Here is a 27,484-nt window from a genome sequence, read left to right on the forward strand (position 1 = left end):
TCCACAGCTACAGAAGGACACGGTAGAGGTACAGAAGGCATAAGAACGGGGGGGCACTCAGTGGGACTGGCAGGAGTTGGGTTTAAAACAAATGAAGCAAAGTGCTCCTTCATGTGGTGGGGAGTGAGCTTCTGGAGCTGGCTGCCATGGGAGGCTGGACAAGCAAATGGTATTAGCAGGTTCAAAACAGGACTAGAGAAATTCATGGACAACAGGGCCATAATAGATACGAAAAGGTGCAAGCTGGGACAGTCCCTCTAACATCACATATCCAACAGTTGGGGGTGCTGGGAGAGTACTAACAGACTGCAGAAAGTGGCCAGGTTTCTCTGCTCCCTGAAACAGTATCTCCTGTTGCCTCTGTCAGAGACAGGCTGCTAAGCTGGGTGGACCATTGCTCTGACCAAATAGGACATTTCTCATGTTTTTATAGTCTTAAATATCTGTGTAAGAATTTTGCAAGTGTCTCATGTCTAGCTAATGAGGTAAATCCAAGGTTTGGATGAGACAGCTTCCTTTCCCCTTTAACTTTGAAGAAGTTCAGACATGGATTTGAATGTTAAATTGTGAAAAAACAGGGCTGGAAAGAAACCCCATCATCCTGCTGCCATGAAGCACTCTCGGTTCTACCTAGACTGTTCTTGATCAGTGTTGGTGTGTAAGCCATTTTCTCCAATGATGGGGATCTTGCCTCCTCCTCAGGCAGCCTTCTTCAATATTTCACTTTCCTTACTATAAGGAAATTTCCCCTAATACCTAACCTGAATCTTCCTAGTTGCAATTTAAAACAACTTCTTGTCCTTATCCACTGAGCACATAAAGCAGGCTGGTCTTTCCTTTTTAAGCAGATATTTATGTACTTAAAAACTGTTTGCCTTGTCCTTCCTCAGCCTTCTCTTCCTCATGGCAAACAAAACCCTTCCTTCCTTCCTTCCTTCTCCAGAGATCATGTTTTCTAGAGCTCTGGTTATTATCACTGCTGTCCTCTTGACTCCATCCAGTCTGTTCAGTTTTTCTTAAAGTACAAAACATTGAGTTTTGGGATTTCTATGTAAGAGCTCATCAGTGCTGAGCAGAACAGATTACTTCATGTGTCCTGTAGATATTCCTGTTCAATCATCCCATTACAGTGTTTGCCTTTTTTCGCTACTGGGTCACATTCTGACCATGTTCAACTTGAAACTCAGTACACCTATAGCAAATGGCAGGCAGCCAGAATCCTTATTGAAAACATCCTTCCTACGTATCTACCCACTCCCCAAGAAAACTGTGGTTATACAGAATCACAGATCTTTTGTGGACCATTGAGGGTCTCATCCAAAGCAGTGGCTGTATCTGTAGTTTACAGATTATGAAATTAGCAAGGACCAGAAAGATTAAATAGTCTCACTTAATGTGAGTTCAAGGATTTCTCCAAGCAACTCTTGCATCATGCCCAGAGCTTGTGTCTGAGCAGCCTTTTGGAAAGCAACATAATATTGCTTAAAGGTTTGAAGTGGCAGAGAATCTAATATGTTCATAATTAGAGTTGTTTCAGTGGTTAGTTACCCTGAATGTTAAAATTTGACATCTAAATTTTAATCTGTCTTTTTCTAGCTTCAGCTTCCAACTGCTGGAACTCGTTGGGACTTGTTTTGTGAAGCTGAAAGGCCTCCTACCCTCAGAAACCTCAGGAATGCCTTGGTCTTCCTTTGATAATACATACGTCTATAAAAAGAGTTTAAGTGTCTGATGGTAAGATCATTCATCTTGTGCTCAAACTCTTTGTGGTTCTTTTCAGAGCTCTCTGTAATGCTAAACCTTTAAGTGCAAAACTGGACATAGTACATTAGTTAAAGATACAGCATAATATATAGATACTCCCATCTCTGTCAATAGCAAGGTGTATTCTTGCTCTCCTCCTCGAGCTGTGTTTATCTCCAGAGAACAAACTCACTCTCTCAGTTCCAGCACCCAGGATTTGTGTTCAGCTGGTTAAACACAGCACTGCCTGCAAAATCAGTGCTTTTGAGATGCAATCCTGTATCTGTAAGCAGGACCTGTGTTCTTTCTCAGAGATGTTCTGAGGTAGGATCAAGAACATAAAAACCTGTAAACTGAAACCATTTTATTAAGCAGAAAAAATAACCTCTCTTTTGCAGACAGGCAACTACTTACTTAGCACCATTTACTACAGCAGACCTTACCTGAGACTTCCAACTTTTCCACTGTATCTCCTTTCGTCATGGTGACTGGCTGGGGAGGCATCTCCAGGTTAGGAATTGACTTCATTATATTAGCCTGGGCCTCTTCCAAGAGCTTCTCAAATTCCTTTCCATTATAGTGATCAAGGTTCTGTCTTTTCTCTTCCCATTTCTTTTCTGCTTTCTAGACAAAAAACAGTAAAGCATCTGTTTATCTTTCTGATTTCTGTTGTGATCACTTACTTTTAAAAATCCATGTATAAACGTTATGGGTCAACATGGCGAGAATCTTTCAGCTGTAGTCAGCAATTAAAGGAAATATATTAACACAGTAATTGTATACTTGTTCTGGCCTCCATAGAGCACAATCGTAAAACAAACCGACAGTGCCCGCTGCTTGCTAAAGGCACAAAGACAAAATTTAAATCAGGGTCACTGATTTACTATAGTGCACTGATGATTAAAGTGCATGTCTGTAATAGGACATGAGAGTTCAGCTGTGGGTTTGCTGGATATCTCTGCGTGAGTTCACCGAAACTTCTCACTCATTTTTACCTCTACAAAATGAGGGACATGGAGAATTAATGAATGACTGAAATCCACCTATGCAAGGCCTACCAAAGAATAATATGTTACTGTTTAAAAACAGACTAATTAAAAAAACCCCAAAATTATTTCTTTTATACAGGTTATGAAAAAACACACAGTGACCCATTTTGGTGACATGTTATTATACTGTCACATCTAAAACCTGAGGGTACTTTCAGAAGCGCTTTGTGAAGTTAGGGGTTAAGCATATAAACAACACTTTTGGAAATCCCACCTTCATTCTCACGAGCGAGACTGGGAGCTTAGACCCAAAGGGAAGACAACTGGCTGAGGAGAACACACCATACCTCAATCGATACAGCTCGGTTTCTGGTACTCGCACTGTGAATTTCCTCGATGAAAAGGCTTTGCATGGTGGCACCATTGACAGAGACGTGCGGTGCCGGAGTGGCTTGTGTGGTCTGGGTTCCTGTTGCTGGCTCCAGGGAGGTGGCTGTGGGGTGGCTGTTCGCTGGCAGGCCTTCACTGTGGCTGGCCGTGGAAGGAGAACCCTGGCCGTGGTTGAGCAGGGCTGATGAGTGCTGGGACTGATGGATGACGACAGGAGAGCTCTGCACATGATGGACTGTCATGCTTGAGAAGGGGACAACTTCCGACTTGACCGATGACACTTGGGACTCTGCTGAAACTGCTCTGAGGTTTTGCTGTGTGTGTCCCTGGGCATGCTTGAGCTCCTCCTGGTTTTTCAGAGCTTCAGCTGTGCTGGTGTTTTCCATAGTGGAGTATTGCACAGCTTGGGAGGGATCCACACCCCTCAGCAGTCCGTCTGTAACGTGTCTGCCCAGCCAAATTGAACACAACAGCATGGCACATTGTTAGCATACAGGTCGGTCACAAGCAATACTTAACAACAAGGGGTCCTCCTTAAGCTTTTGCAAGGGAAAAACACCAACATCAGAAATGTCAAAATGGTGTTTTTCTTCCGGATGCACTCAGCGGCGTGATTTTATAGCTTCCTCTCAGAGTCAGGGATTCAGGTTTTTAAAGAGGACACTCTAATTAGGATTTTTTTGCCTTTTAAAATGTTTACAAAGCTTCAGAGATCTACTGGCACTTTTTGACCAATCGATAAGTTAGGGTGGATTGATTTTAGAGGCAGAATAGAAATCAATTAATTTTTTTTTTCCCCACACAGAACCTAGATAAACAAGGGATTCCTAGATTATCAGCCTGAAAATTGACAGTCATACAGAATCTGAGGTAGCAGTTTAGAAAGTTGCCAAAACAAAGCATTCAAATGATGCTTCATGAAGGTCTTGTCTGTCAAGAATTCGGGGCAGAATGAGCTGCAGATGAAAAGCAATTCAACCATTTCTGGCAACTAGTTGTGAAACGGCTGAACTTCAACACCTATCTATACATCAAATGTCATCAGTTTCTCTGTTATTCAAACACACTTTACGAGGTTTAATATGTAATGTGGCTTCAAAAAATACTTTTGACATACTTTTGACATGACAATGCATTACTTTCAGTAAAACTTTGACATGCACAACTTATTGTTAATTCCCAAATGGGATGAGGCAGGAAGTAACTGTAGTCATTTTTAAGCAAAGAAAACTAATATGAAAGTACGTAGATGGGCAGCTCTCGGAAGATCTGTTACATAAAGCATTTTATCCCTTTGCCAATGCTGGCAAAACCATTTACATCCCTCCAGGAGACAGGGGAAGAATGACAGCCCTAGATTGCTCAGAATAATGGCAGCAACTTATGACTTTAATTTTCTTGTAATTTAAGTAAAATTGAGAACAATCACCACACTTGACAGTTTGGCCTGATTCATTCAGAGTTTTCAGGAGGAATTAAACCCAATGCCTATTGCCTCATAGAAATCAGCATTTGTTTGCTGCTTATATTTTGACAAACATAGCTAAACAGTGGCATTTAAGGTACACAAATTTTATCTAATACTTCAGCTTTAGAGAAACTATCTTACCTGCAAAGAACAGAATAAAGAATTCATAAGAATTCACAAGCATTTTGAAAAATACTTGCTATGACTTTCAAAACATTCTGGGATATCTGTATCCACTCAGAATCCTTTCCTATGTTATTTCTTATATTTTGGGGGATGCACATTTCAGTGTCAGATAATATCTCTATTAACTTAGATTGTTGTAAATATCTGCAGTTAAATGGTTCAGATATGGGACTGATGCCACTCTGTGAGCTTTTGCATCCAGGTATCTCCCAAATTCAGAAGTTTTCAGAGGGAGCTAGGTTCAGTCATAGCATCTAGACAGCCGAGGCTGTTGGTCATAGCAGAATCACTGCACAGAGCACAGGAAAGGTTTATCTGATTTCCTTCAGAAGGCTCTGGGAATAATTTATATAACACTGCAAACAAGTTTGCATTTCTCAAAACCACTTGAGTGTGGGGAGACCAAGAGAACCCAAACCCAGGCTTGCTTGAGGAAACTCCTTAGTTTTGAAGAAACAAATTCACCTCCTGAGCATGGTAAGGATGTCTGTCATGCTGCGCACACGCTTCAGCAAGCTGTCTAGCTTGTGTGGTTCTTCCTTGAGGAACCTCACGGCTTCTACCTCAATGCGGAGGATTGCACGCATTTTATTCTGCAACATCGGGAACTCTCCTGCAAAGACAACAACTGTGAGGCTCGAGAGGAAATGAGAAACACCCCAGGAAGAAACAAACTGGCAGTAGGGTGAATGTTAAATAGTTGAGTGTCTGCCTCTCTCCAGGGACCAAGCAACAAGCCCCATAATCCTAATTTTAAATATTTTGGAAGTGAAAATTAATGTCCTCAGGTCAAAGGCAAAACTGTTCTCAGTCACAGTGGTTAAAGAGAAGAACTGCAAGGACAAAGTACCTACCTTTGAGGGTGGCAACAGCTTCTCCCACTTGACGCAAAAGAAAAGCTCCGTCTTCAACATCTTTCAGTGTAACTGTCTTGTTGGTGGCTGTGGAGTCCCTCTTCAGGTCTTCAACAAATCCCTCCAGCTCACTGGTAAAACAGAAAGGTGGAAATGAAACTTAAGCAGGGCTTCCACATTAAAATCAAATATCTGGAAATAAATAGACAAAACAAAACCAGAAATCTCACTCGTGGCATCTTTAAAACTGATACCACAGGGTGAAAAGAACAGGCAGGGGAAGCCAGGGGGATGTGAGCATGCTGGACACTCACAATCACGGTGGAGGACCTACTCAGCTGCCCCAGGGTGTTGATTTCTCTAAGGTGCTGCATATGTGCAGAGCCTATTGGCCTCAGGGCAGCTGTGCTGCAAGAGGCAGGTGGGGTGGTGAAGCACATCCAACAGCCAGCCCGCTGGGGATGCCAAGCCAAGAAGGGGATATCCACGTTGCACTGCCACGTTTAGCACTGCTTTGCACCTTGTATTTTCTCACTGTCGGTGACATATGAAGGAATGCACAACGGTGGAGTGACAGACCAAAACCTGGCAACCCTGTTTATCTGGCTGGTCCTGCAAGGCAGAATGCAGGATCCTGTTTCCATAAGCAGCCTCAGTGAAACGGTAAGTGATGGCATTGTGTGCAGCTCTTGGGCAGCTTTTGGATTCAAGAATGAATTGCTCCAGGTGTTTTTCCCAACCTGTGCTGCTTGATGCTTCCTCAGGCCCCATTTAGTGCTTTCTCATCACCTTTTGTAGTACCTTTTCTAGTGTTTTCCCTTGCTTCATATAAATTTTCAGAATCCTCCAGCCACATTTACAATCTTTAGTGGGGGCAGGGTCCACATGCTTCCATTTAGGGGTGAAATCACATTGTTTTAGTTAAAGCTTCCACACAGGAGCTTAGAAATCTCTCAAAAATACCTGAAGTGCATTATGCCCAACTAGAGAAAAAACAGAACAAACACCGCTATGAATACCTCAAAATAACCATCCCTTGAATATTTGTTCCAAAAGAAATCTGCCTCTGTTAAGATATTAACTTTACAATTTACTAAAAGGAATATTCTGAGAAACAGCTTAATTGCACATTACAAAACAATGCAAAACAGTTATTGTACTAAAAAATCAACTACTTCTTTTAACCTAATTTTGGGCCTTGTTTCTCACATCCACTCAGGCAGCAGTTTTGCAATTGCTGTAAGAGAACTGAGGTATGGGCTGATTGCAGGAAAGGGGTAGGGGAAGACTGCCTTCCACACCAGCTGCAGGTCTTGCGTTTCCATATGTTTCCCTTGTGCCAGCACTGCCATGAGGCACAAGGGAAAAAATCCAGCAAAAAAATATTTTCAGCCAGGTGACTATCTAGATCCACCTCAGTGGACAGGCAGCATGATAAAAAGAAAGGAACAAAGTGGCCAGCAACAGGGGATAAACAGAAAAAAAATCCGTTGCAGCACCAGTCTGCATTTAGGTTGATTTAAAGTGAAAACATAGTTGCACAAAACAAAAATAACAATACAGAAGCATTTCTGGTACACACACAAACAGAAATCATATCAGAACTTGAACAAATGCATGCAGTGAAGAGTTCACTTCAATCCAAAGACTAAGAACTTAGAATTATAAAATAATTTTGAATTGAGAATCGTAAGTTGCTTCTGAACTGACCACAAACAGAAGCAAAGGTAAATGATTATGCTCCTATTTTAGGACCCCTCCTCCCAAAGAGACTGCCTTGAGAAAGTCTGTGAGGATCACAATTTCCACTAGCACAAGAGTACTTGCAAGAACTATCCAAGGGACCACATGATGGCAGCAAGGGAACGTTACTTGGGATATTTTTCCAACCAAAGAGGCTGCAATAATGCAGGTATCTGCTGTCCTTGCGTCTGCCTTTGCAACATAGGAGGGCACAGATAGATATAACCTAGGAAGGAGCCGGGAAAGGAATTCAGTTTTCCATCACCTCACTGCAATGCAAAGGCTCCTGCTGTCGGGAGCGATGCACCCTCTCCACCCAGTGTCTGGACATCAGTGCTCAGGACCAGGCAGTGCCGCTTTGGGGATTGTAGGGTGCACCCCTCCTTTTGTAGATCACCACTGGAAAAGCAGTTTCTCAGATATCCTCATCCCCTGGAGAACACACAGGTTAAGGGAGAACCTTGAATGGGCTCAAGGGTGAAAAGAAGAGACAGAAACAAACAGGAACAATGTGAGAATGTTTTGGCAGGTTTATGACGTTGTCATAAATACAGGGATAAAGTAGAGACTTCCAGCTAGCAGACAATGTTGTCTTTCTTTCCCTTTTGTTCTTTCAGCAGATGTGGAAGGGGGTAACTATAAAACCTTCGATTCCATACAGCGATGCTATCAAACTAGATGTCTGATCCTGAAATTTTGCAGGGGATACCATATTATACTGCCTCCTGTTGCTAAGCACAAGAGAAGAGAAACTTCAGTCCTCAGGACCCAAAGATTTACACAGATCCTGCTGTCTCCAGTGTTTCTTTTCTGTAACTGGGGAAACAATATGGCTTGAAAGATTGGAACCAACAAACTCAATTAACAGGACACTCACCTTCGTGCAGTTTTAGAAGGATAATACATGATAAATGGATTTTTTGCATCTGTGTTTACCACAGGGGAGCTGAGGCGAACTCTTATGCTGAGATTTTTCTTTAGGCAAAAAGCATCAGAGGATCCATCTCAGATTGCACTATCAGTAAAGCAGGTTACAAAACAAACTGACAAAATTAATAGCAACAAATCACCCAGACCAGATGGTATTCACCCTGGAGTTCAAAAGCAACTCAAGGATGAAATAGTTGAGCTACTAACATTAAGCATCTAACTTCCTGATTAAAATTGTTCTGGCACTAGAGTAGCAGAAAGTCTCATATATGATACAAATAAATTTTTTAAAAAGGGGTAGAGCTACCCAGGGAACTGCAGACTGGTGAGTAATTGGTGTAACTGGTACATACCGTATTAATGAACAGTATTAGTGGACACATGGATAAATGTGCTGTACTGGGGAGGAAGCAATGCAAGAGAATAAAAAGAAGGCAGGTCTCACAAATAAACAAGGTCCTTTGAAGGAATCAACAAAAGTATGGGGACAAGATATAGTCCAAAAGGCTTTCAACAAGGTACCTGAGCAAAAGCTTTTAAAGAAAGAAAAGTTGCCATGGGACAAGAGGGAAAATTCTCTCATGGGTAAAGTACCAGAAGTAAAGGGAAGGGATGAATGGACAGCTTACTCAGTGAAGGGAGTTTGCTGGTGGGTTCCACAGGGATCTGTGCTAGGACTGGTGCTTTTCAACATATTATAAATGATTCAGAAGAGAGGATGAACAGAGTAGTGAAAAAATCTCCAAAGGACATTAAATTATTCAAGTGAATGAAAATGAAAGCTGAACGCAGAGTGCTGTACATGGACCATCTGATACTAATTGATCAGGAAAAAAAATCAAAGATTAAATTCACTGCTAAGAAATGCAAAATAACACATAGGAGAAAAAAAACCCAAAACCAACCACCAAGCCAAAACCAAGTTTTCCTACACAGTAATAAACTTTGAACATATTATCAGCACTTGTGAGTGAGAGCTTGGCTTTGTAATAGAAAGCTCATGTGGAACATGAGGACAGAGAGACCATCACCTCGCCACTGCATGAAGTCACGCCATGCTCACAGCTGGAACAGCCTGTGCAGGGCTCTCCTCTCTGCCCACTCCCATCTCACAGGTATACACTAGAGTTAGAAAGGGTGCAGAGAAAGACAACAGCATGATGAAATGTGTGGAATGCCTTCTACAAGAAGAGAAACTAAGTAGACAAGGACTTTTCAGGCTGGAAAAGACATGATCGCGGAAGGTGTAAGGGAGAGTCTATGTAACATAATGACTAGCATGGATAGAGTGAACATTCTGCCTTGGTGATCAGTTGTCAGATGAAAGATTAAAAAACAAATAAAAAGAGGCTCTTGGCACCCAAAAAAGAATTACTGTACAGAATTTCTTGCCCCTGGATGCTATGCACAACAAAGTTTACATAAATTAAGAAAAAAAAAGAAAAGACCTAAGTTAATGAAAGGTAAATAACCCTCCCAGGGCTTTCATATATGAGGATACCATGTCTGACTTGGAAAATCCCCGAGCCGCAGGTCACTGAAAGCAGGGAGATGCAATCCGTGCATGTTGCCATGTTCTTGTATTCTTTCCCAAGCATTTGCTACCAGACAGTCTCCAAGACTGCTAAGCAGACTGTTGTTTTTATTGAGCTTGCTAATTTTTACAAAAGATATCTGAAACTTCTCTTAATAAAAATATAAATTTCAAATTACTATGGAATGTAATAGGCATGTATCAGGCAGATTGAGATGGTTATAATTTACATACTGTGCTTTTAAAAACCCCTCTGTTCAAGTGCTTATAATAATCTACACTATATAGTACTCACACCTGGAACATGCTCCTCACCACATACATATTTTATTAGTCAATATATCATATTGTTTTAATCTGCCCTTGGTCTGGAAAATTTTAAGGCTAGTATCTGCAACCCAAATATTGTCATATATGACACCTCTAATGGTGGCTAGATAGAAAAAGATAGAAGAAGGACTAGATAGAAAAAAAATACTCCATTAATTTTGAGTGTGCTTTTCATTGTTATGAGCACGCACGAATAGTAAGTTTAACAGCGTTCCTTGGATTTCATTCACTATGTCTGAACTGTAATCCCACTACACCTTTGACACATATGGACCCACTTTTACAGGCACCATCATGAATAGGCCAACAGAAAACTTGCTCTGAAATTTGACATCTCTGGCATTTACAGCATGAAACTGCCAAGATTTTTGTTTTTAATTTCCCAGAGATAATCTTCAGAATAGCAGAAAGGAGGATTTACTTTTCCTTATGCTGAGATCTAAAGAAACCAAAAGAATTTTCCTTTTATTTCTTTAGAAGAAAGACTCTCTTTCAGAGTAGCAAACACACTTTCGTAAGTGTTGCAAAAATCCTCAAGCTCCCTGTCTTGCATGAAGCTGATGCACTCATTTAGTCATATGATTTAGGGAAAGTCAAGAGGGCAACAGTTGAAAGACTAAGAAGTAGTAATTTTCTTGCCCTGTTGCTTTGTATTTCCTTCTACATCTTGATGTGCAATTTTGTGACATGCATTCTTCATTATAAACAACCATCAGCTGTTGAACTTAAAGCATTGTTATCAGATCTGCTTTTTCTTTTGGGGTCTGCTCCTGCAAACATGCAATTACATGGCAAAAATCTCATTGGAGGCAACTGAAAAAAAAAAACCTCAGTGATTTTGTTTGTTTCTAGCATGTCTCTGAAAGGGTTGAACTAACATCTATAACCCGTGAATGTTCTAAGTAAAATATTTTCTTGTAACATTAGAAAATTAATGCTACTTTGCCATCCAAAATTTCTTAGCTGCACTGTAAATCGGCATAGTATAGTATGAGGATGCTGCCCTTTGATAACTGAGCTGAGGCTGCACAGAAGCAGCAGAAACCCTGAATATGCAACAAATTCCAAGTGTTGATAAAATAGAATCACACTGCAAGAGAAGTTGTATCCTAAATGAACAGCTGTAACAACTAACACCATTGCACTTGACCTCATTTAGTATCCCTTTTATGAGGCAGTACTATAAGCAAATATCACACCTACAGTTCTTCCTCTAGAGAACAAACAAGCTAGGAACTAAGTAATATGATATACGTGAATAAAGTGATGAACAGGAGAGTAATCACTAAAGACCATAACATGATATAATTAAAGGCCATAAACCAGTTGAGAGGATTATATACACCAGCATGGGCTATTACTGCACATTCAACTTTTCTTCACAGAAAACACACGCTCCCTCAGTAACGTTCTACTTTATCTTTACAGATGTAGTATTTTTACTGCAAATCTTACTCATCTGGCAACACATTGACCAACATGAAAGATTTACTTTCCATAGCTGTCAATAACTGTGCTCCTACGGCTCTTCTATCATCATTTCCAATGAAAAGCTGATTATAAAGCTTCTCTGTGTTATGGAGCAATTCTTCAGTTGTGAATTAAATTCAGTAATGAAAAATAATTAATTATACAGCATCTTACAAATGCCAGTGTTAGAACTAGTTAAATTGTTTATTGATTTCAGTTTCATCTTATCTCCTGTTGACTCAGAGCATGGACTAAAACAAACACCTGGATCCCACCAGTCATGGTAGGCCAAAGTACTAGGAAGGAAGATTCTTATAAAGAGCCTTTACAGAACAAGAAAGTGCAAGTACTTTTTAACTGTAGTTTAGTGTGTGGAAATCCCAATGAGTAAGCCTCAGAGGGACGCTGGCATTGCTGACTGCGATTAAACTTCCGTGCCCTATGTATGAGTTCCCCTGACCCTCCCATGCAATAGCCAAAGCACTTACTGTTGAAATATGATTTTTTTTTGTACTTAAAGTCAAACTCATTACTTTCCTTTGCATCCATTTGTACCTTGAGGAAATTCCTCCTTCCTTCCCTGGCCACAACCCCCTCCCGCCCATTAAAATGTAATACTTAAAGCTGAAGGGTAGAGGGAGGCTCCAAAAAGATGGAGGTGGTCACGTTTCTTGCAGGCATATGGGACTCCTGAAGAGGCTGAACCTCTTCCTACTGGTGGGACTTGCTTGCTGTCCTGGGATAAGAGGGACTTCCAGTCAGGGGCCATGGATTTGACATGTTTTACTACTGATAAGACTGTAAGGAAACATGGATAAAACAGCATACACAGGTGCAGTTCCACCGAAGGCAGTGGGGAAAACTACCACTTTATGGAAGAAGCAGCCAAGCTTTAGAAACAAATTCTGAAAGGTTTCTCCACCCACCATAACTTCTTTACAATCCTTTCTTCCTCGCTGAGGTATTTCTGCCTTTCTTGTTCCACCAGGTTGCGCTGTCGCTGCACAGGATCTTCAAGCCTCTTCACCGTTTCAATCATTTTGCCATTGATTTCCAGCTCTGCTTTCTTCACCATTGCCCTCAGCATCTCCTGGTTCTGCAGCTGTTGCACAAAAGAAATCAACTTCAATTTTTCCTGCTTGACTGACATCCCTGGTTGAATACATGAAAGCTGAATACATTGTAGAACTCAGAAATAGGTTGGATAAACAGCCCTGCAGCTAAACAGACTTTTTCCCTTCTTGTTCCCTTCTTTAACTTCACCTATAAACATTATTTCATGAAGAAATGTTGGAAGTGAGAAAAGCCCAAAGTTGATTAACTTCTAATGTGTATGTCTGACTTCCAGCAGGGAGCTGACAGACAAAAGATGGCTTCAGTGCACCATCGTCAATGCGTAACTTCTGCAGGGATTGCAGCCCCTCTGTTCTGCTCGATCCATCACGTATTGAGTACTAACCTCGCCTCATGAGAATGCCAGAAGCTCGACTTCCACTTTGCGCGTATCTGATATTCCTATGCATTGCACTGCCTGTACATGTCTGGTGAATAATCATAGACATTAATGTCAAAGCTGGATTGCAGTGCCATTCTTGAAAGGGAATATTTCAGTCTCTCAAATGGCAGAGGAAGGACCGTGCTACCCTGTCTAATTTGGTGAAATGTAGCTAATCTGCAATACGCAAGTTCCCTTTCTCCACCAAAACCCTCCCACCTTTTAAATATGGCAATTTTCTGAAAACTAAACATGTGAAATTTGCACCTTCTTTCTCAAGGGATCTGCCTTTTGTACATACTTAGCCTCATGTTAAGTGTCTAAAGTGTTAGTTTTCTTACTGATATTAAATTTGTTGAACACAACACAGCTTTTTGTGGGTAACTCAAGTGCAGCTATGCCCCACACTCACATGGACCATTCAAGTCTCTCATGCAAACCCCAAGACTCAAAGTGATAAATAGGGCTCCATCCAGTCACAACTCCAGGACATAGGCAAGATGAACACAACTCTGTTAGCCTAGCAGCAATCTCATACTGTAAAGGTTTCAAAAACACCTGTATCACTTGGGAGACTAAGCTCCAGTTTTAAAACCAGCCATCAGACTTTCAATTGTCTTCTAAACACCTAGGCTTAACAGTCAAACCACATTTCACAGAGAAAAAACACTACCTAACAACAGGAATCACAAAAAATGGGCAACATGTAAGACACAGTACAAGGCAATAAGACTTCTGGAAAAGTTGATTTAAGAGAACTTGGAATCAGAGAAAAAAGCCTTTCCCAGGTCATTCCTCCTGATCAGTGTGGGAATTAGAGGAGCAAACTCCAGCCTCTCCTCTGGCTCTTCAGTCACTGTGCCTGCTCCTGCCCTCTCCCCAACACGATGTGATGAGAGGGAAGGCAACACTTCAGTTGGCAGAAGGGTCTGCGCTGTGACAAGCAGGAGGTGTTAGCTCTAAACTCAGCTGAAGGCAAGCGTAAGCAGTTAGGGGAAAAAAAAAACAAAGCTAGAAAACATTTAAAACAGCACAGATTTATAAACCTTGTCAGCTGCTTAATACCAGACTGGATTCTTTTGCAGATAGTGCGTTTGTGCATTTCTCCCCACTATGAGATTAATATTTGGATTTGATAAATTAAAACTCCTTACTATGGGACCAGCAGAGCTATTTGAGACACACACATGTCTTTCACTGGGCCATATTTTCAAGACAGAAAACATAAATGAATGAGTGAGTGAACGAGCATGTAACACTTCACTCACAGTTTAGTCACAGCTCTTTAAAAAACAGGGAAATTCGACACAGGGAAGTGACTGGGAGAATGTGAAGCAACTTGTCTGAGGTCACAGCGGCGGCTAGTGATGGAGTCAGAATTAAGCCTCAGGTATCCAGGATTTCAGTCCTCTGTGTTCCTTGGCCGGCAACAGCGACTCCCAGTAAGACCAAAAGGCGTAGGGGAAGTGAGAGAGCTTAAGAAACAGAAACATAGTCCATCAATATTTCAAAAAGCTGTTAGGCTGAGGAGTCCCAGACATCAGTGTTTGCAAGTGAGAGCTTGAAATCTGGGAAATGACACATCTTGGCCACAGAGATGCTTCTGCCATCTCTATGAAAATTCAGCCAACACCTGGCTAATTCTGGAAAACTTGAGTTTGTCCATGCTTGGGGAATGGGGGCAGAAGATGGGAAGGGAAAGACATGGATGGATGCAGAGAGAGCAGAGGAGTAGCCAAGGGAGAGCAGCAATCATGGGCCTGAGCAGGGCAGAGCCCCCAGCCAAAGGACACCCTAAGGCACAGTAGACAGAGGCAAAGGGGAAGAGATGTGGGCGAGGAAGAGGAGGCAGTCTCTGGTCATTACAGCACCTTTCCTTCCACAGCCTGGAAGTGAACTTGATATTTACCTTTCTTCTGCCATCAGATATCAGGTCTGAAACCCCCTGGCTAAGTGCACAGACCAGCCCTGTCAGTTACTCCACCACCTCAACAGGAGGATGTTTTGGGGATCTGCTGGGGCTATTCAGGTTCCACAGAACAGAACTTTTTGTATTTCAAGTTTGCATAAAAACAAGCCAAATATACAATCTTGGACATTCATACTTAAGAAGAAACTTTGTTAAAAAAGTGTTCAAGTTCTGAAGTCAAGTGGCCAAAGGTTAGGAAATGCAATGCAGGTTTTCCTGTTACCTCCAAATGACAATTCCTTGCTAGTTAGTGTTAACCTGGGTTATAACTGCAAGCAGCAGACAGAAAGAAAGTTAATATTCTTTTTTAGAGCACTAGTAGCCTCTTCTACATGTAACACCTCTGCCTCTCAATCTTGTCCTCCTTTTGCAGTGACTGCTCCATCTCTCACTTCTCCCTCACAAGTATCCCAGCATCACCCCTGGCACTCTCAGAATAACCTGATTACCAGGTTAGTTCATTTTAAACCAATTATTATTTATGAAACAGGTAACTGGAAAAGCAGCTGTCAGTTCACAGCCCTGCTTCTGATCAGCAGAAGAGCACAATGCATCCTGCGGGAACTTGCCCTGTGCTGCTGGGAGCAGCTCCCAGGGCTCCCCCCTCCCCACGCACCACAGTGCACATGCACGGGTGGGCACTGCTGCCTCCTGCTCCGCATTTCTGTGCGATCTGCTTAGATAAGTCCTGAAGTGTGTTGCCACACGTAGATTACGTGTAGTCTCACCAGTACTGTAACGCAGTGCAAAATGTATTTGGATTTCCAGCTCAAAGCTACTCTTGTGAGACTATTCAAGAGAGTATCATACACCATTTATGCCAGTATTATTATCACATTTTCTATCTTTTCTGCAACACTCATTTCCCTGCAAACAATACATTTACTAAAGGAAAAGCATGCATACACATTCCTAATGCTGAATCTTAATCATATCTAACTGCTTGCCTTTAAAATGTATTCACTTAAAGAAAGGCAGGAATAGACAAAAAGCTTCAATGTACAAATAAGCTAACGATATATGCCATGAACATGTACTGTAAGGCTTGTTTTCAAACCTGTCCTTAAGGTTTGGGAGAGCAGAGTGAACTATCCCACTAAATTGTTGTTTATAACAACAAATGTATACAGATCCTGGGCTGGGTTATGAGGAAAGCTCGATGCCATCAAGAAACTAGTGGTTCTGAGTATCTCCAAAAATCTCAGATTTTACAGAAGAACTTAATGTAGTTGCAATGAGTATCTCTCACTTCTAACAAAAGCCATGATGCAAATGTCATTATTTCAAGACGTTCTGATTAAAACTCAATCACAGGCTGAAACAGTCTAACCTTTTGGCTGCATCTGGTTACATATGCATCTAACTGGTCTGTGAATCAATTCATCTGCATCAATAGCTGCTGGCTATGTTTTAAAAACAGGATTTTGCCCGCACAAACAAAGCTTACGTGAATGAATGTGTATTTTCCATCTTGTGTTTCTCGGATTCTATTAAGGATATGAATAAGAACTTGAAGTGATATCATCCATTCAGAATCGAACCATGGACAGTATTAAAGGTAGTTTTATGTCTTGTTCCTGTTTCTTAGTTATCCTGACAACTTTTGTGACCGCACAATCATGTTTTTTGGTTCTTTGGAAGTGTTTTTTTTAGTCTGTCACTGTACAAAAAATTCATGCAAACAGGAACAAACTGACTGACTACCCAACAGAAACAGTCAAACTGAAAAATGTGAAGTACTGTCAAGCATATAGGCACACAACCTGGAAAAACATAAAAAATACTTCTCTCTTTTACTTAGAATGATTTTACAAAAAATGGAGCACAAAATTTTTCCATCAAAAGTGTGATATTTTAACAGAATGTCTCCCTTTAGTTTAAAACACTACCTGTTTTCCACTCACTGTAGTGCAAACTGAGAGGTTTTTTTCAAAATAAATCCATCCATTCAGGAAAGTCACTCTCATGAACATAATTTATATATAAGACAATCTGCCTTAAACTATAGGTTCTTCCTGGCTATCACAAATTTTCCCACTTCCTATTGGCATGATGCGCTGAACTTGGTATCACCTCTGGAAGAAGAGAAGGGAGGCCAACCAGATTTAATTTTCCTGTTCAAGACTTCCTTGGCAGTACTGATTTGCGTGGATGGTGCAAGTTTCTTCACCCCTGTGTGAAATAATGCCAGGTAAGATCAAAAGTGGGTCTACCACTTCAGGCACGGCCATGGAGACAGGCTGCAGGCGGGGCAACACCAGCTCTGGGGTGAGCAGGCCCTGCAAGGGTGACATGTTTGCTGGCTCCAGCCCTGTGCAGCTGCTCCCTCCTGCCTTGCGAGGCCTCAAGCACCTTCTGACGTCTCTTTATCACTTTGAACTGAGCACAAGACCTGTCACCACATCTTCAGTCTCAGCCACAGCTTCTTAGCCCTGATGTTTATTCCACCCTTCAGCTCCCTTGCCCTGTTGCTGGTTCACAACTCATTTTCCTCTAGTCAAGGAAGCAAAGGCAAAACATGCTCTGAATTCTCATCTGTATTACGTGCTCTGAAATTCACCAGCAAGTCCAAAGAGATTGATATACCCATACTGTTCCTGAATTCAAAACCTCCCCTGTAGTAATAGCACTAGCTGCAGCCCTACAATACCAAACATTTGATGTCACTTTTCAGACCAGGAGGACAAACAGACTATTGAAATTTCCCCTACTATCCATGTTTCCTCACAAGAAATTGCTTTACCTCTTCTTACATCTTCCAAGACAATGCACAATGCTCTTCCATTTACAACCAAGTGAAGGGCTGAAGAACTGCACAGCTACATACAGTTATTTTCATAGTGTGTGAGATAAGCAGTATATATTTACATCTGTAGCATGAATGTACGTGTCAATGGAACGTTTTGGTTAGTGGTTAACTGTTCTTGCTGTTTCTTGTAGGTTCAGAGGTGCTGATGTGTTAGGAAGGTACAAGCAAAATGTCAATATGGCAACAACAAACCTCTGTAGTAACCATTGAAACCAGCTTTTGCGCCTTGCTGCTCAAGTTGGCTATTTTTCTGAATTCTCTAAATACAGGACTTGCAAACTCTGGCTTAATGCATAGCTACTGAACCTTAGCTACATTCGGGTTTCCTGATGTCAAAGTTATTTATTCAAGAACATAAAAACTGTGTGGAGCAGGGACATGGCTCTTCAAATATGTTTATACAGCACATAGCATAACAGGGTCCAAACTACAATCACAGACTTGATATTACTGTAATATAAATACTGCTTTAATGTCTAGAGTAATCAAATAAAGCTAGAAATTAAGTTATATCTCCTGATCTAAGCAGCAGTAGCTAAAGTGGGCTACTCATACCTCTAGGACTATGCAAGTGGCCTATTCTACAGCAGCATACACTTTTGTGCCTGTGATACTTGGGCCTTCCCTCTTCTACGTAGCTCTGCTTCTTAAAATCACTCACATACTGAAGGTGAGAGAGACAGACAGACAGACTGAGAACGGCATTTGCAAACGACCCACTTCCCCATCATTGCCCAGCTGAGCGTACCTGTAGCTGCTTCATCTGGTGCAGCTGCAGGCGCAGGTCGGACACGCTGCGCTTCATGCTGTGGAGGCTGAGCTGCATGGCCGGGGCTCCCACGGGGTGCAGGCTGGCGGCCACGTCCACGCTCCCAAGCCCCGTCTTCCCGCTGCACGCGGGAGCAGCGCCTGCGAGGAAGCAGAAGCACAGGTCAAGCTCACTGCAGGCAAGGTGCATGTGCCACCCTTCCTCTCCCTGCTGGGCCCACACGTATTATTTCACGCAGGCAGACAAAAGAGAAAATTACAGCTGCCAGTGCTGAGTATCAACATGGGACTGGCATCTCCCTATCCAATACGATCTTGGGGGGACTGTACAAAATAGGAGTGTATCTGTGCTGTAGCCTCAGGACTGCTCCCTGCCACATGTGGTAGAGACGGGAAAATGAGCTATAACTGCATATTACACAAAACAGCAGACAAATCAAATTGGCGCCAAAAGCAGCTGTAGGATTGCCCTCCCAGGAGCCATTTGAGAGCGAGCTGATACAAGGACTCCTGCACTGCCTATTTTTTGATTAATTATCTCTGGAGAGATTCAGTCAAACTGCCAAGTGTGGGGAAAAGGTTTCGGTGGAGCATCTTGTTTTGCTGCTTGAGGTCTATTTGGATATTTCTATCAGGTGTCTCAAACAGCTATTACTAAAAAGGTATAAAAAACAGGAGAAGAGAACTGAAAGGGTGGAGTGTCAGAGAACTGCTTTCCAGCTGCATCACATCCACCCACTCCCCTTTACTTAGGCTGTCATTTATTCAGGACTGCGTTTAAAAGGAAATAAGCATACGACAAGGAAGTGAGTTGAGCCACACACTGAGAATAACCTTTGGTGTAATTCCAAGACTTTCTTCATTAAAAATGCTGTTCCCCTACACAGCATCAATGTCAGGCTTATTCTTCTCATAGTCTCAAGTAGCTGGGAAGAAGCTGTATTTATGGAATACAATCAAATCCCAGCTCAGCAGCAAATAGTCCTGTTACAGCTGCCCCTTGGCAATTCGCACTTACACACCCATATCCTTCATTATCTTTAGTCTAATGCGCCCCTTACCCTCCCATCCACAACAGGCAAAACTACAGGCTGTCAGTAGGACACACATCGGTTTCTAAGTCTAGATCTACGTAGCCCTGCATATGCCCCTTGTCACATCCACTCTGTCACCAGGCTGAGAGGACAGTATGGCTTCAGCTCCCCACATCATTACATTGTGTCATCCCCATTTCACTTTCTTCCTTCTCTGTGTATAGAACCAAAAATCTGAGGAAACTGAGAGTAACTCATCAATGGATGTGTACAGGCATTTTAGTCCTCATTTGCTCCCACAAGCACATGCTCTATCAAGTTCAATGAACTCTATCAAGTTCAATGAAATCAAGCCAAAACTGGAGTTGCAAGCTCTTCTTTGCCTGCTGGAGGTAAATTTTCAGCGCACAGAAATGTGCATGACATGTTTCTCACAGGAATGAGTATGCACCTAAGTGTGCTAGGTTTTAGCCTACACATTCATCCCTGGTTGTCCAGCCAACTAGCAAAGTCCCTAAATGTGCCTGAGTGAGTACAGCTTAGCACAACAACAAATTGTTATTCCTTTCCCAACAGGTGTGGATACCTCAAACATAGCATTTGCAAAACTCACCCAGGGAGAAACATTTTAAAAGGAGGGAAACTGTGTATTTTTTTATGCTGGGCTGTTTTTACTTAAAAATAGGCTGAAGGCTTTCTGAAGACTCATGTTTCTTGCTTTCCCCAAATTTGCAATTCCTGTCAGTAAGAGCGCAGGCCCCTCTGGCTGCCCCCTGTCCGTACGTCACGCCACAGACTGCTGGAGACAAGCACAAAAAAAGGCTGCTCTAAGGCGCTGCTTGCTGCTGTAATGCTATACGCTACCTAAACATGCTCCAGCTAGATCTGCGCAGGGCTTCAACAACGGCACTCTTCATATCACTGCTGACCAAACTGCTGCACATTTTTGCTGTACTTCAGTATCATTCAATACTCTCTTGAATTTCAAAGAGCTGCTTAACAGAAAGCAACACTCAAGAAATAAACAGTCCTTGTTCACTGCCATTCCGTACCCATTGCATGCTTCAGGATAATATATGCCAATACTTATCTGTCTGCATATACACTACAGTTTTCTCTATGGTCAGGCATCTCACTGTTTCCCTCCCACATGTGCTATTTTTTGCATTTGTTTTTAAAGGAAGGGTATTTAGTTCATAAACCCTACAGACCGAAACCACCAGAGAACCTGAAAAATGTGGAAAAGCCTCCAAGAGTTCTGATCCTTAGCCACAAATCTGGACTATTTTTGAAAGCACATCTACCTTTCTGCTATTCTTTGCCTCAAGCAAGAGCTCCAAAACCTCAGCCCCCAACCTTGTGATTATGCAGCCAAGGTATGTTCAGTTCTCTGCGGTCTCTCCCCCCATGCTGGACCCCAGTCAATTCACATATTTTCTCAGGAAGGGGTGCCTGTTTTCCTTATCCTGTAGATGGACTGCGATCTGCTTCTGTAAACAATAAATGTCTCCTCCTCTCTACAAACCAGTCCCTCTCCTCCTCCTCCACTACCTCGGCCACCTCAATGTAGTGTCACCTCCCAGGATGTTCCCACTGCAGCCTCCAAAGCACAACAGGGGACTACCAAGGGCCTGAAGCACAACCACAGACCCGCAGTGAGCATGGGAGCGCAGAAAGGATCAGCAGTTGATTTTGCCAAGATTCACATTTTCATCAAAAAGGAATAAAAGGGCAGCTGAATGAGGGACTGCTTTATCTAGGGAGCATAGCTGTCTCTTGGAAATAGGCCCAGGCTGTAGCTTTGTGATTAGATGTACGGCCAGATGGATTTAAGGGAAAGAAACAACGTTGGCTGTGGAAGCGGTCTACTGAAGAAACCCTTGCTGGAGCTAGGTAAGGGGGGACTGAGTGCAAAAAAACCACTCACAATTTCATAACATTCTGGATGCAAAGCAAATGTCTTTTTTTGTTTGTTTTTTTTTCTTTTGTTTTACAAAGGTTAATGAACTAAGCTGCAAAGTACCTCCATTTTTAAAGCACTGGGAGAACCGAGGCATGGAAAGGCAAAATGCTTGCTATTTGCCCAAGTTCAGGAAAATCAGCCATAGTATTTCCACTCCCTGACACTAGACCTTTGCTACACTTGCACATACACCACTCTCCTCCAGTTTCTGAGAATTTATTTTTCTTTCTAAAATGCTAACACTGTTTTGAAGCAGGGTAGAAAAAGGGGCTGCCAAAACACCCCAAGCAGTATTTCTTCCCAAAATTACTCATCTCCTCATTAAAGCGCCATTACGTTTTGAAGCATCATCTGGGGATACATGTCACAGTTACTCAATTCCCTTATCATCAGGTTGGAATTCACTAAACAAATAGACAAATGCAATGATAAGGTTGCAACTCCATCATTAACAAGCTGTTATGGTCAGACCCTATAGCATTCTTAAAAGAACAAAAGCTTCTCCATATTCCTGTGCAACTTTGACTAAGTGATCCAGAATGAATTTAGGATCATGTTATACCTGTAAATGCTGACAGAGTTCAAAGACTGGCATGATCTGTTTTCTGCAGAGGATCCAAGATAAGAAAACGGATATGGAAAACCTTTTCAGTTCACGGATCATTGCAGTAATAGCCATGCATATGAAAAAAGCATACTGATGTGTAGAAAAGACATGATCTTCTCTGGCTAGCACGTACCACAAACAGTGAGGAATCAATTCTGAACTTCTCCCTGCACCCTCTCCCTCTCTCTTGATTTGTACTGGTGGTGTTATGAAGAAAGAAATATTCCTTGATCCCTTTTCAGGAAATACTGAAATGTCCTTCCTCCTCTTCCAACAAGGCAGCAAATGGCATGGAAAAATTGCTTTTCTGGTATTCCGGGATTTAATCAATCCCAGTTTAAACAATTTAATCAATTGAAACAGAAATCAATCTGGATTTAATCATCAGTCTCACCACTTGATGAACAAAAAACAATGGAAAGAAAAAGAGAGCAGGTGAGCATTTCTTAGCCTATTTGTTCGTAATCTCAATCTCATACTTACTAGTATGGTTTATGTTTTGAGTCACATGCTGTTCCTAAATAAAGAGTTCCTTGACACCATTCACTTTTGAGGAGCTGAAGATGGCTATAAGCATTCAGTCATGGGATTTCCTTCTAACATTAGTAGGAGAGAAATAGCTAACTCTGTGGAAGGTTGCTGCACTTTGCCCCCCACCCTCCAGTGAAAGAGCTGAACTTAACGCAATAAAACACAAGAAATGAAGGCAGCAGATCATTACAGGCTCACTTTCCCCAGAGAACAAGCATTTTTATTTTAGTTCATTAATATTTGAGGCCAAAGAACTCTCCACAGACTGGGAAAGCAAAAACATTTTCAATACAACAATTTGGTTTATATGAAATACCAAATGGAGTATTCAAAATCTAGATGTGTAGAGGTACTTGCATTTAGGATTTAGAGAAATTGGTTTCTTTCCCTTCTAAAATGAGCTGGTCCTCTATTTTTGTGTGAAAGTCTCCTGTCATTGAAACACATACTATAAAATACAATGTTGGTTCAACATTGATGAGCCAATTTTATCTTGCACAGCTGTTTTATTGTTCAGGATGGGAAGCAATTCACATTTCTGCTTACCAGTGCTCTAGAAAGGACCGCTCAATCAACACTTACACCACTCTTCCATTAAAATAGTCTTTGAAATTGCTAAAATTGGCATCTCAGTACGCAGTTGTTAAGTGGAACTGTATACTGAGAAAACCTATTGTCTAATAGCTATGCTTAATAAAGATTGGGGTGAACGGAGGAACAAAACAATGGTCAGCAAAAATGTTTCTGGATGCTGCAGGCATGCTTAAACCCAAGCATATCTACACAGAGGAGAAGCATAGCTCATTCTGACAGATTGCATATACCTTTCAAGTAAGCAGGGACAGCATTGACTTATTAGACCCTGCCATGTGTAACTTCAAGAGCAGGTGCAGAAACAGAATATTCTATTATATAGGACAACAGCCTTCAATATTAGCTGGATGTGCGTGACAATACTGAAGCAGTAATATATTGTGGTCAGCATCACACCTTGTTTTCCATACGCACTACAGTTTAATTTTCTGAATATTCAGTGGCTGAGTCATGCTGGAAGGACAGGATGTAGGGATGCAGACACTGCAGTTAAAATTCAACTTTATAGCACTGATAGAGATCCTTGCAGTCAGCCGGCCACACTGCCCTACCCCTATCTTCTCAAGTGGTCAGAAGGACATCTCTTGCACAACTTAACTGCTGCTGCCCTTACTCACGGAATGGATACAGTCATGGTTGCATGACAGAGTCCACGTCTCTTCATTACATGACAGATGTTGATCTGGTCTTCTGACCAGCAGCCCCATGCTTGCGGATGCAGCTGTTATATGCTAGGGAAAGCCTATAATTTTGTCATTTCTTGGACCTAGTTTCAGTCGTACAACAAGGTAATGAATGAGGAGTCCTTAGGGAAGAGGGTGACAAGAAAGAGCTGCTGGTCACATGAACTATGTTATTCTGGTGGGGTGGGTAGAACTTGTGAATTCCCCACCTTTGCCCTGTGGAGGACAGTTTTTCCAGTGACTATTATTTCACTTACCATTTCTTTTGAGAGTACACACACACACACCCTATATCACAGAATAATTTATGTTGAAAGGGACCTATGGAGGTTATCTAGTTGCTCTCGTGCTTATGCTTGACAGTTTTCAACTCTGGTTTGATTTCTGTTGATTAGGAGAACCCGCCACAATTCCAGAGAAACAGGAATCCTGAATGCGAACTAACATCTCCAGCAGAAAGGCTAGTTAAGAAGAGAATAGATTTGCTAATAAACGTGTGTGGTTTACTATCTGCCAGAGCACAGACCTCCCTGCGGGAACTGCATTACCAGGAAGTGGGGAACTGCCTTTATTTGCATTTATTGCATGACAAACGGTGAAGATGAGGCAAATAAACACACATACACCCATACGCACACCCTGCAGACATGCAGAGCAACAGCCCCTGCACAAAGAGCACCAATCACACACAGGTCTTTTGCAATAGCTTTACTAATCTTACTCTAACTCGGAAACGTTTAACAGCTCTCCAAGTAGGAATAGGACTCTAAAATAAGACCAACTCTTATTGGCTTCTTAGTAATTGATGCTTGCCCAGAACAGTTTAGGAGCATGCAAATAATTAGTGACAAATCAATATGAATAATTAAGGAAAGCACTATCTTGCTAATTGCTAAATTCCTTAGCGTCGTTGCACCTATAGCAACCTACTGACAAGATAACCTCAGAGAAAAGTGCAGGTGACTAGAATAGGAATGAAATATTTAGCGTTCTACAGCAATTTCAGAAGTGCACTATTTAATTTAGAATGTTATCTTACAGGTTTTGTTTTCTACACCCAACAAAATAGTTTTATAGGATGGCTTGAATTACCTGCTCTAAGTCCTACAGAGAATTGACTGGTATCAGTTTTACCATACAGAAAATTCCAAAGCAAATATAATAGCAAATATAGCAAAAAATTCCAAAGCGAATATAAGTTATGGAAGTAGGCTGCACTATTTAAATATTTTAATATGTAAAAATATATTCACCAATCATTTTAAACATTTTCAGTGATTCCCTGTGAGCTGGGCAGGGAGAGATCGGCTGTGAAGGGGGGGTGGTGAAAAGGGCTCGGACTTCTCTTGTCCCCAGATCCCACTTACATATTTTAAATAACAAAAGCCAAGAGCTTCCCAGCTCTGTCCAGAGATCCATATGTCTACATCCAGTCCTGTCTACGTATCTCATCTTCTCTGCCCACAAGGGGACATTCGATCAGACTTTTTTTGTTTGTTTGTTTTTACAATTACTGTGGAGCTTAACTTTGGAAACATCTGAGGTTAGGGACCATTCTTTGTTTCTTCAGTACTTGTTTGGATGCTAGATGCATACTGTAGATGAGATGAATCACCATATTCACCATATGCAGAGACTCTGTATCTCATTTAAGCTGTTCAGCGCAGGTGTGAAATTCACTCCAAAGATCACCTCGCCCTCTTAGAAATTCCTCCCTTAACCAAGATGTGATCAGCTCGCATATCCTGAACTTAAACTTCAGTTTGAATACAGCTAAAGGAATTTAAGCAAATTGGACATTTCCATAAGATGGGATGCTAGTAACACTGGAGCTATTCATATACAGGAATAACTCACAAGTTTAAAACAAATTAGCTTACCTGCAGTATCAATGCTGCTCTTGCTGGACACAATTTTCAACATCATCTTCTCACTAAATAATAAAAAGAAAAATCATAATTTTAACTTTCTAATAATAACACTGCAGAGTGAAGCTTATCATCAGTAAATGTAAATGGCCTTGTCTAGCATATATATTTTTAATTTAAATCACCAGTAGCTTGTGAGTTGTTTTTTTTTTTTAAATCAGCTTTAATACAAGGTAAGCAAGGAGTGGCGTATTAGCAGTAGAAAGCACAGAGATATAGCTACATTAATTCCTTTTAACAGAAAGAGTAATGCAGTTAATCTCCATTTGTTGTTTGGAATAGTTTTCCTCTCTGCCTAGAATTTTCATGGGGATGATAAAGATAATTTTAAAATGACTGAGCATTCAGGATTTTTTACTATTACATTCAAATATTATTTTTGTTTGATTACTAAAATCATTACAGAGAAACAGATTTAATGAATTCTTTTTTTACCTAGAAGCATCTTTGCTATTACTTGTATTTGGCCCTTTAAAAAGCGCAGACTGAACAAGACCAGTTAAACTGGCAATCTGTTTCTCCATGGCTTGTATCCTCTCTCTGTAAGACAAGAGAACCGTTTGTTAAAGCCAGATATATTTGCTTGCAGACTTGTTTTTTTCTAGGTGAATGATTACCACAGGACTGGAAAGACACTACAGAGTTTGTGCAAAGGCTCATGGGCATCAGTTTGCATATACCTTGTTACAATGGCTTACCGCATCTTGGTTTGGACAGCTTTTGCATGGAAACAGACAATAAAAAGACATCTGCATGGTTAAAAAAAAACCCAGATAATAAACTTCTAGTGATCTCACAAAAACGGCACCTAAAACAGTAAGTTAATGCCTCTTGGAACTAGCAAAAATTGCTTTTTTCAGCATTACATATATTTTCTCTTTTCTCTTACCTCTACTGGGCAAATAGTTTTTCCTGTGGATTAAGTACTTCAGACTGCTTCTTGTTACTATTTTTACTGTCCCCTAAACCAGAATTTTTGTCTGTGAAGCATTCAATCTGCCCAAACTGACTATTTCCCAGGCCAAATCCTTTGCACTTGTCATGCAACTGTCTGCTCTGGAAAGAACAGCAACGTGACAGACAAGGCATAGGACACCAAATACAGACTGTGCAACAAAACGATATTAGAGTGGACAGATTTGTTTAAGGCCAGTGTTTTCAATGAGATATGAAAAGACACCAAACAAGAGCAATGACATTTTTTGGATAGGAAGACTAGCTTTTGTGTGTTTATCTTTGCACGCTGTTACGTGAATGCTAGGCATTCCTATGCTAGGCAGGTGCCAGGTGACTGCCTTGGTAGCCCCAAACCACACTTTTATTCACAGTGGCACTTACTCGCATATGCCACTCCGGCAATGACCCCCTACAGCGCATACACACATCCATAGGGAACCTCAGACAGGACCTTCTGAAAGTGGGTCCTTATATGACACCAGTTAAGTGACTGGGGAAACACACAAAAG

At 41.4% G+C, this 27,484-nt stretch overlaps 1 protein-coding gene across 18 annotated transcripts in view; it reads right to left on the reverse strand.

Moving 5' to 3' along the window:
• The window catches only part of KIAA1217 (KIAA1217 ortholog), a 354,487-nt gene that overhangs the window by 15,464 nt on the left and 311,539 nt on the right, over nt 1-27,484 (reverse strand). For 16 of the 18 annotated variants that reach the window (XR_003260038.2, XR_003260037.2, XM_026105796.2 and 13 more), the window contains 8 exons: nt 26,454-26,558; nt 25,971-26,023; nt 18,659-18,819; nt 12,564-12,739; nt 5,631-5,761; nt 5,242-5,389; nt 3,080-3,569; nt 2,187-2,367 (listed from right to left, as the gene is read on the reverse strand). Coding sequence is in view for 16 of the 18 variants with exons in the window: in XM_026105796.2 (XP_025961581.2) it covers nt 2,187-2,367; nt 3,080-3,569; nt 5,242-5,389; nt 5,631-5,761; nt 12,564-12,739; nt 18,659-18,819; nt 25,971-26,023; nt 26,454-26,558 (1,445 nt within the window). In the remaining 2 variants the exon portion in view is untranslated. The remainder of the gene's footprint in view (nt 1-2,186; nt 2,368-3,079; nt 3,570-5,241; nt 5,390-5,630; nt 5,762-12,563; nt 12,740-18,658; nt 18,820-25,970; nt 26,024-26,453; nt 26,559-27,484) is intronic. The other 2 variants (XM_064505924.1, XM_026105798.2) reach the window with 1 other exon arrangement.

Source organism: Dromaius novaehollandiae, chromosome 2 (assembly GCF_036370855.1).
Source record: "Dromaius novaehollandiae isolate bDroNov1 chromosome 2, bDroNov1.hap1, whole genome shotgun sequence".
NCBI lineage: Eukaryota > Metazoa > Chordata > Aves > Casuariiformes > Dromaiidae > Dromaius > Dromaius novaehollandiae.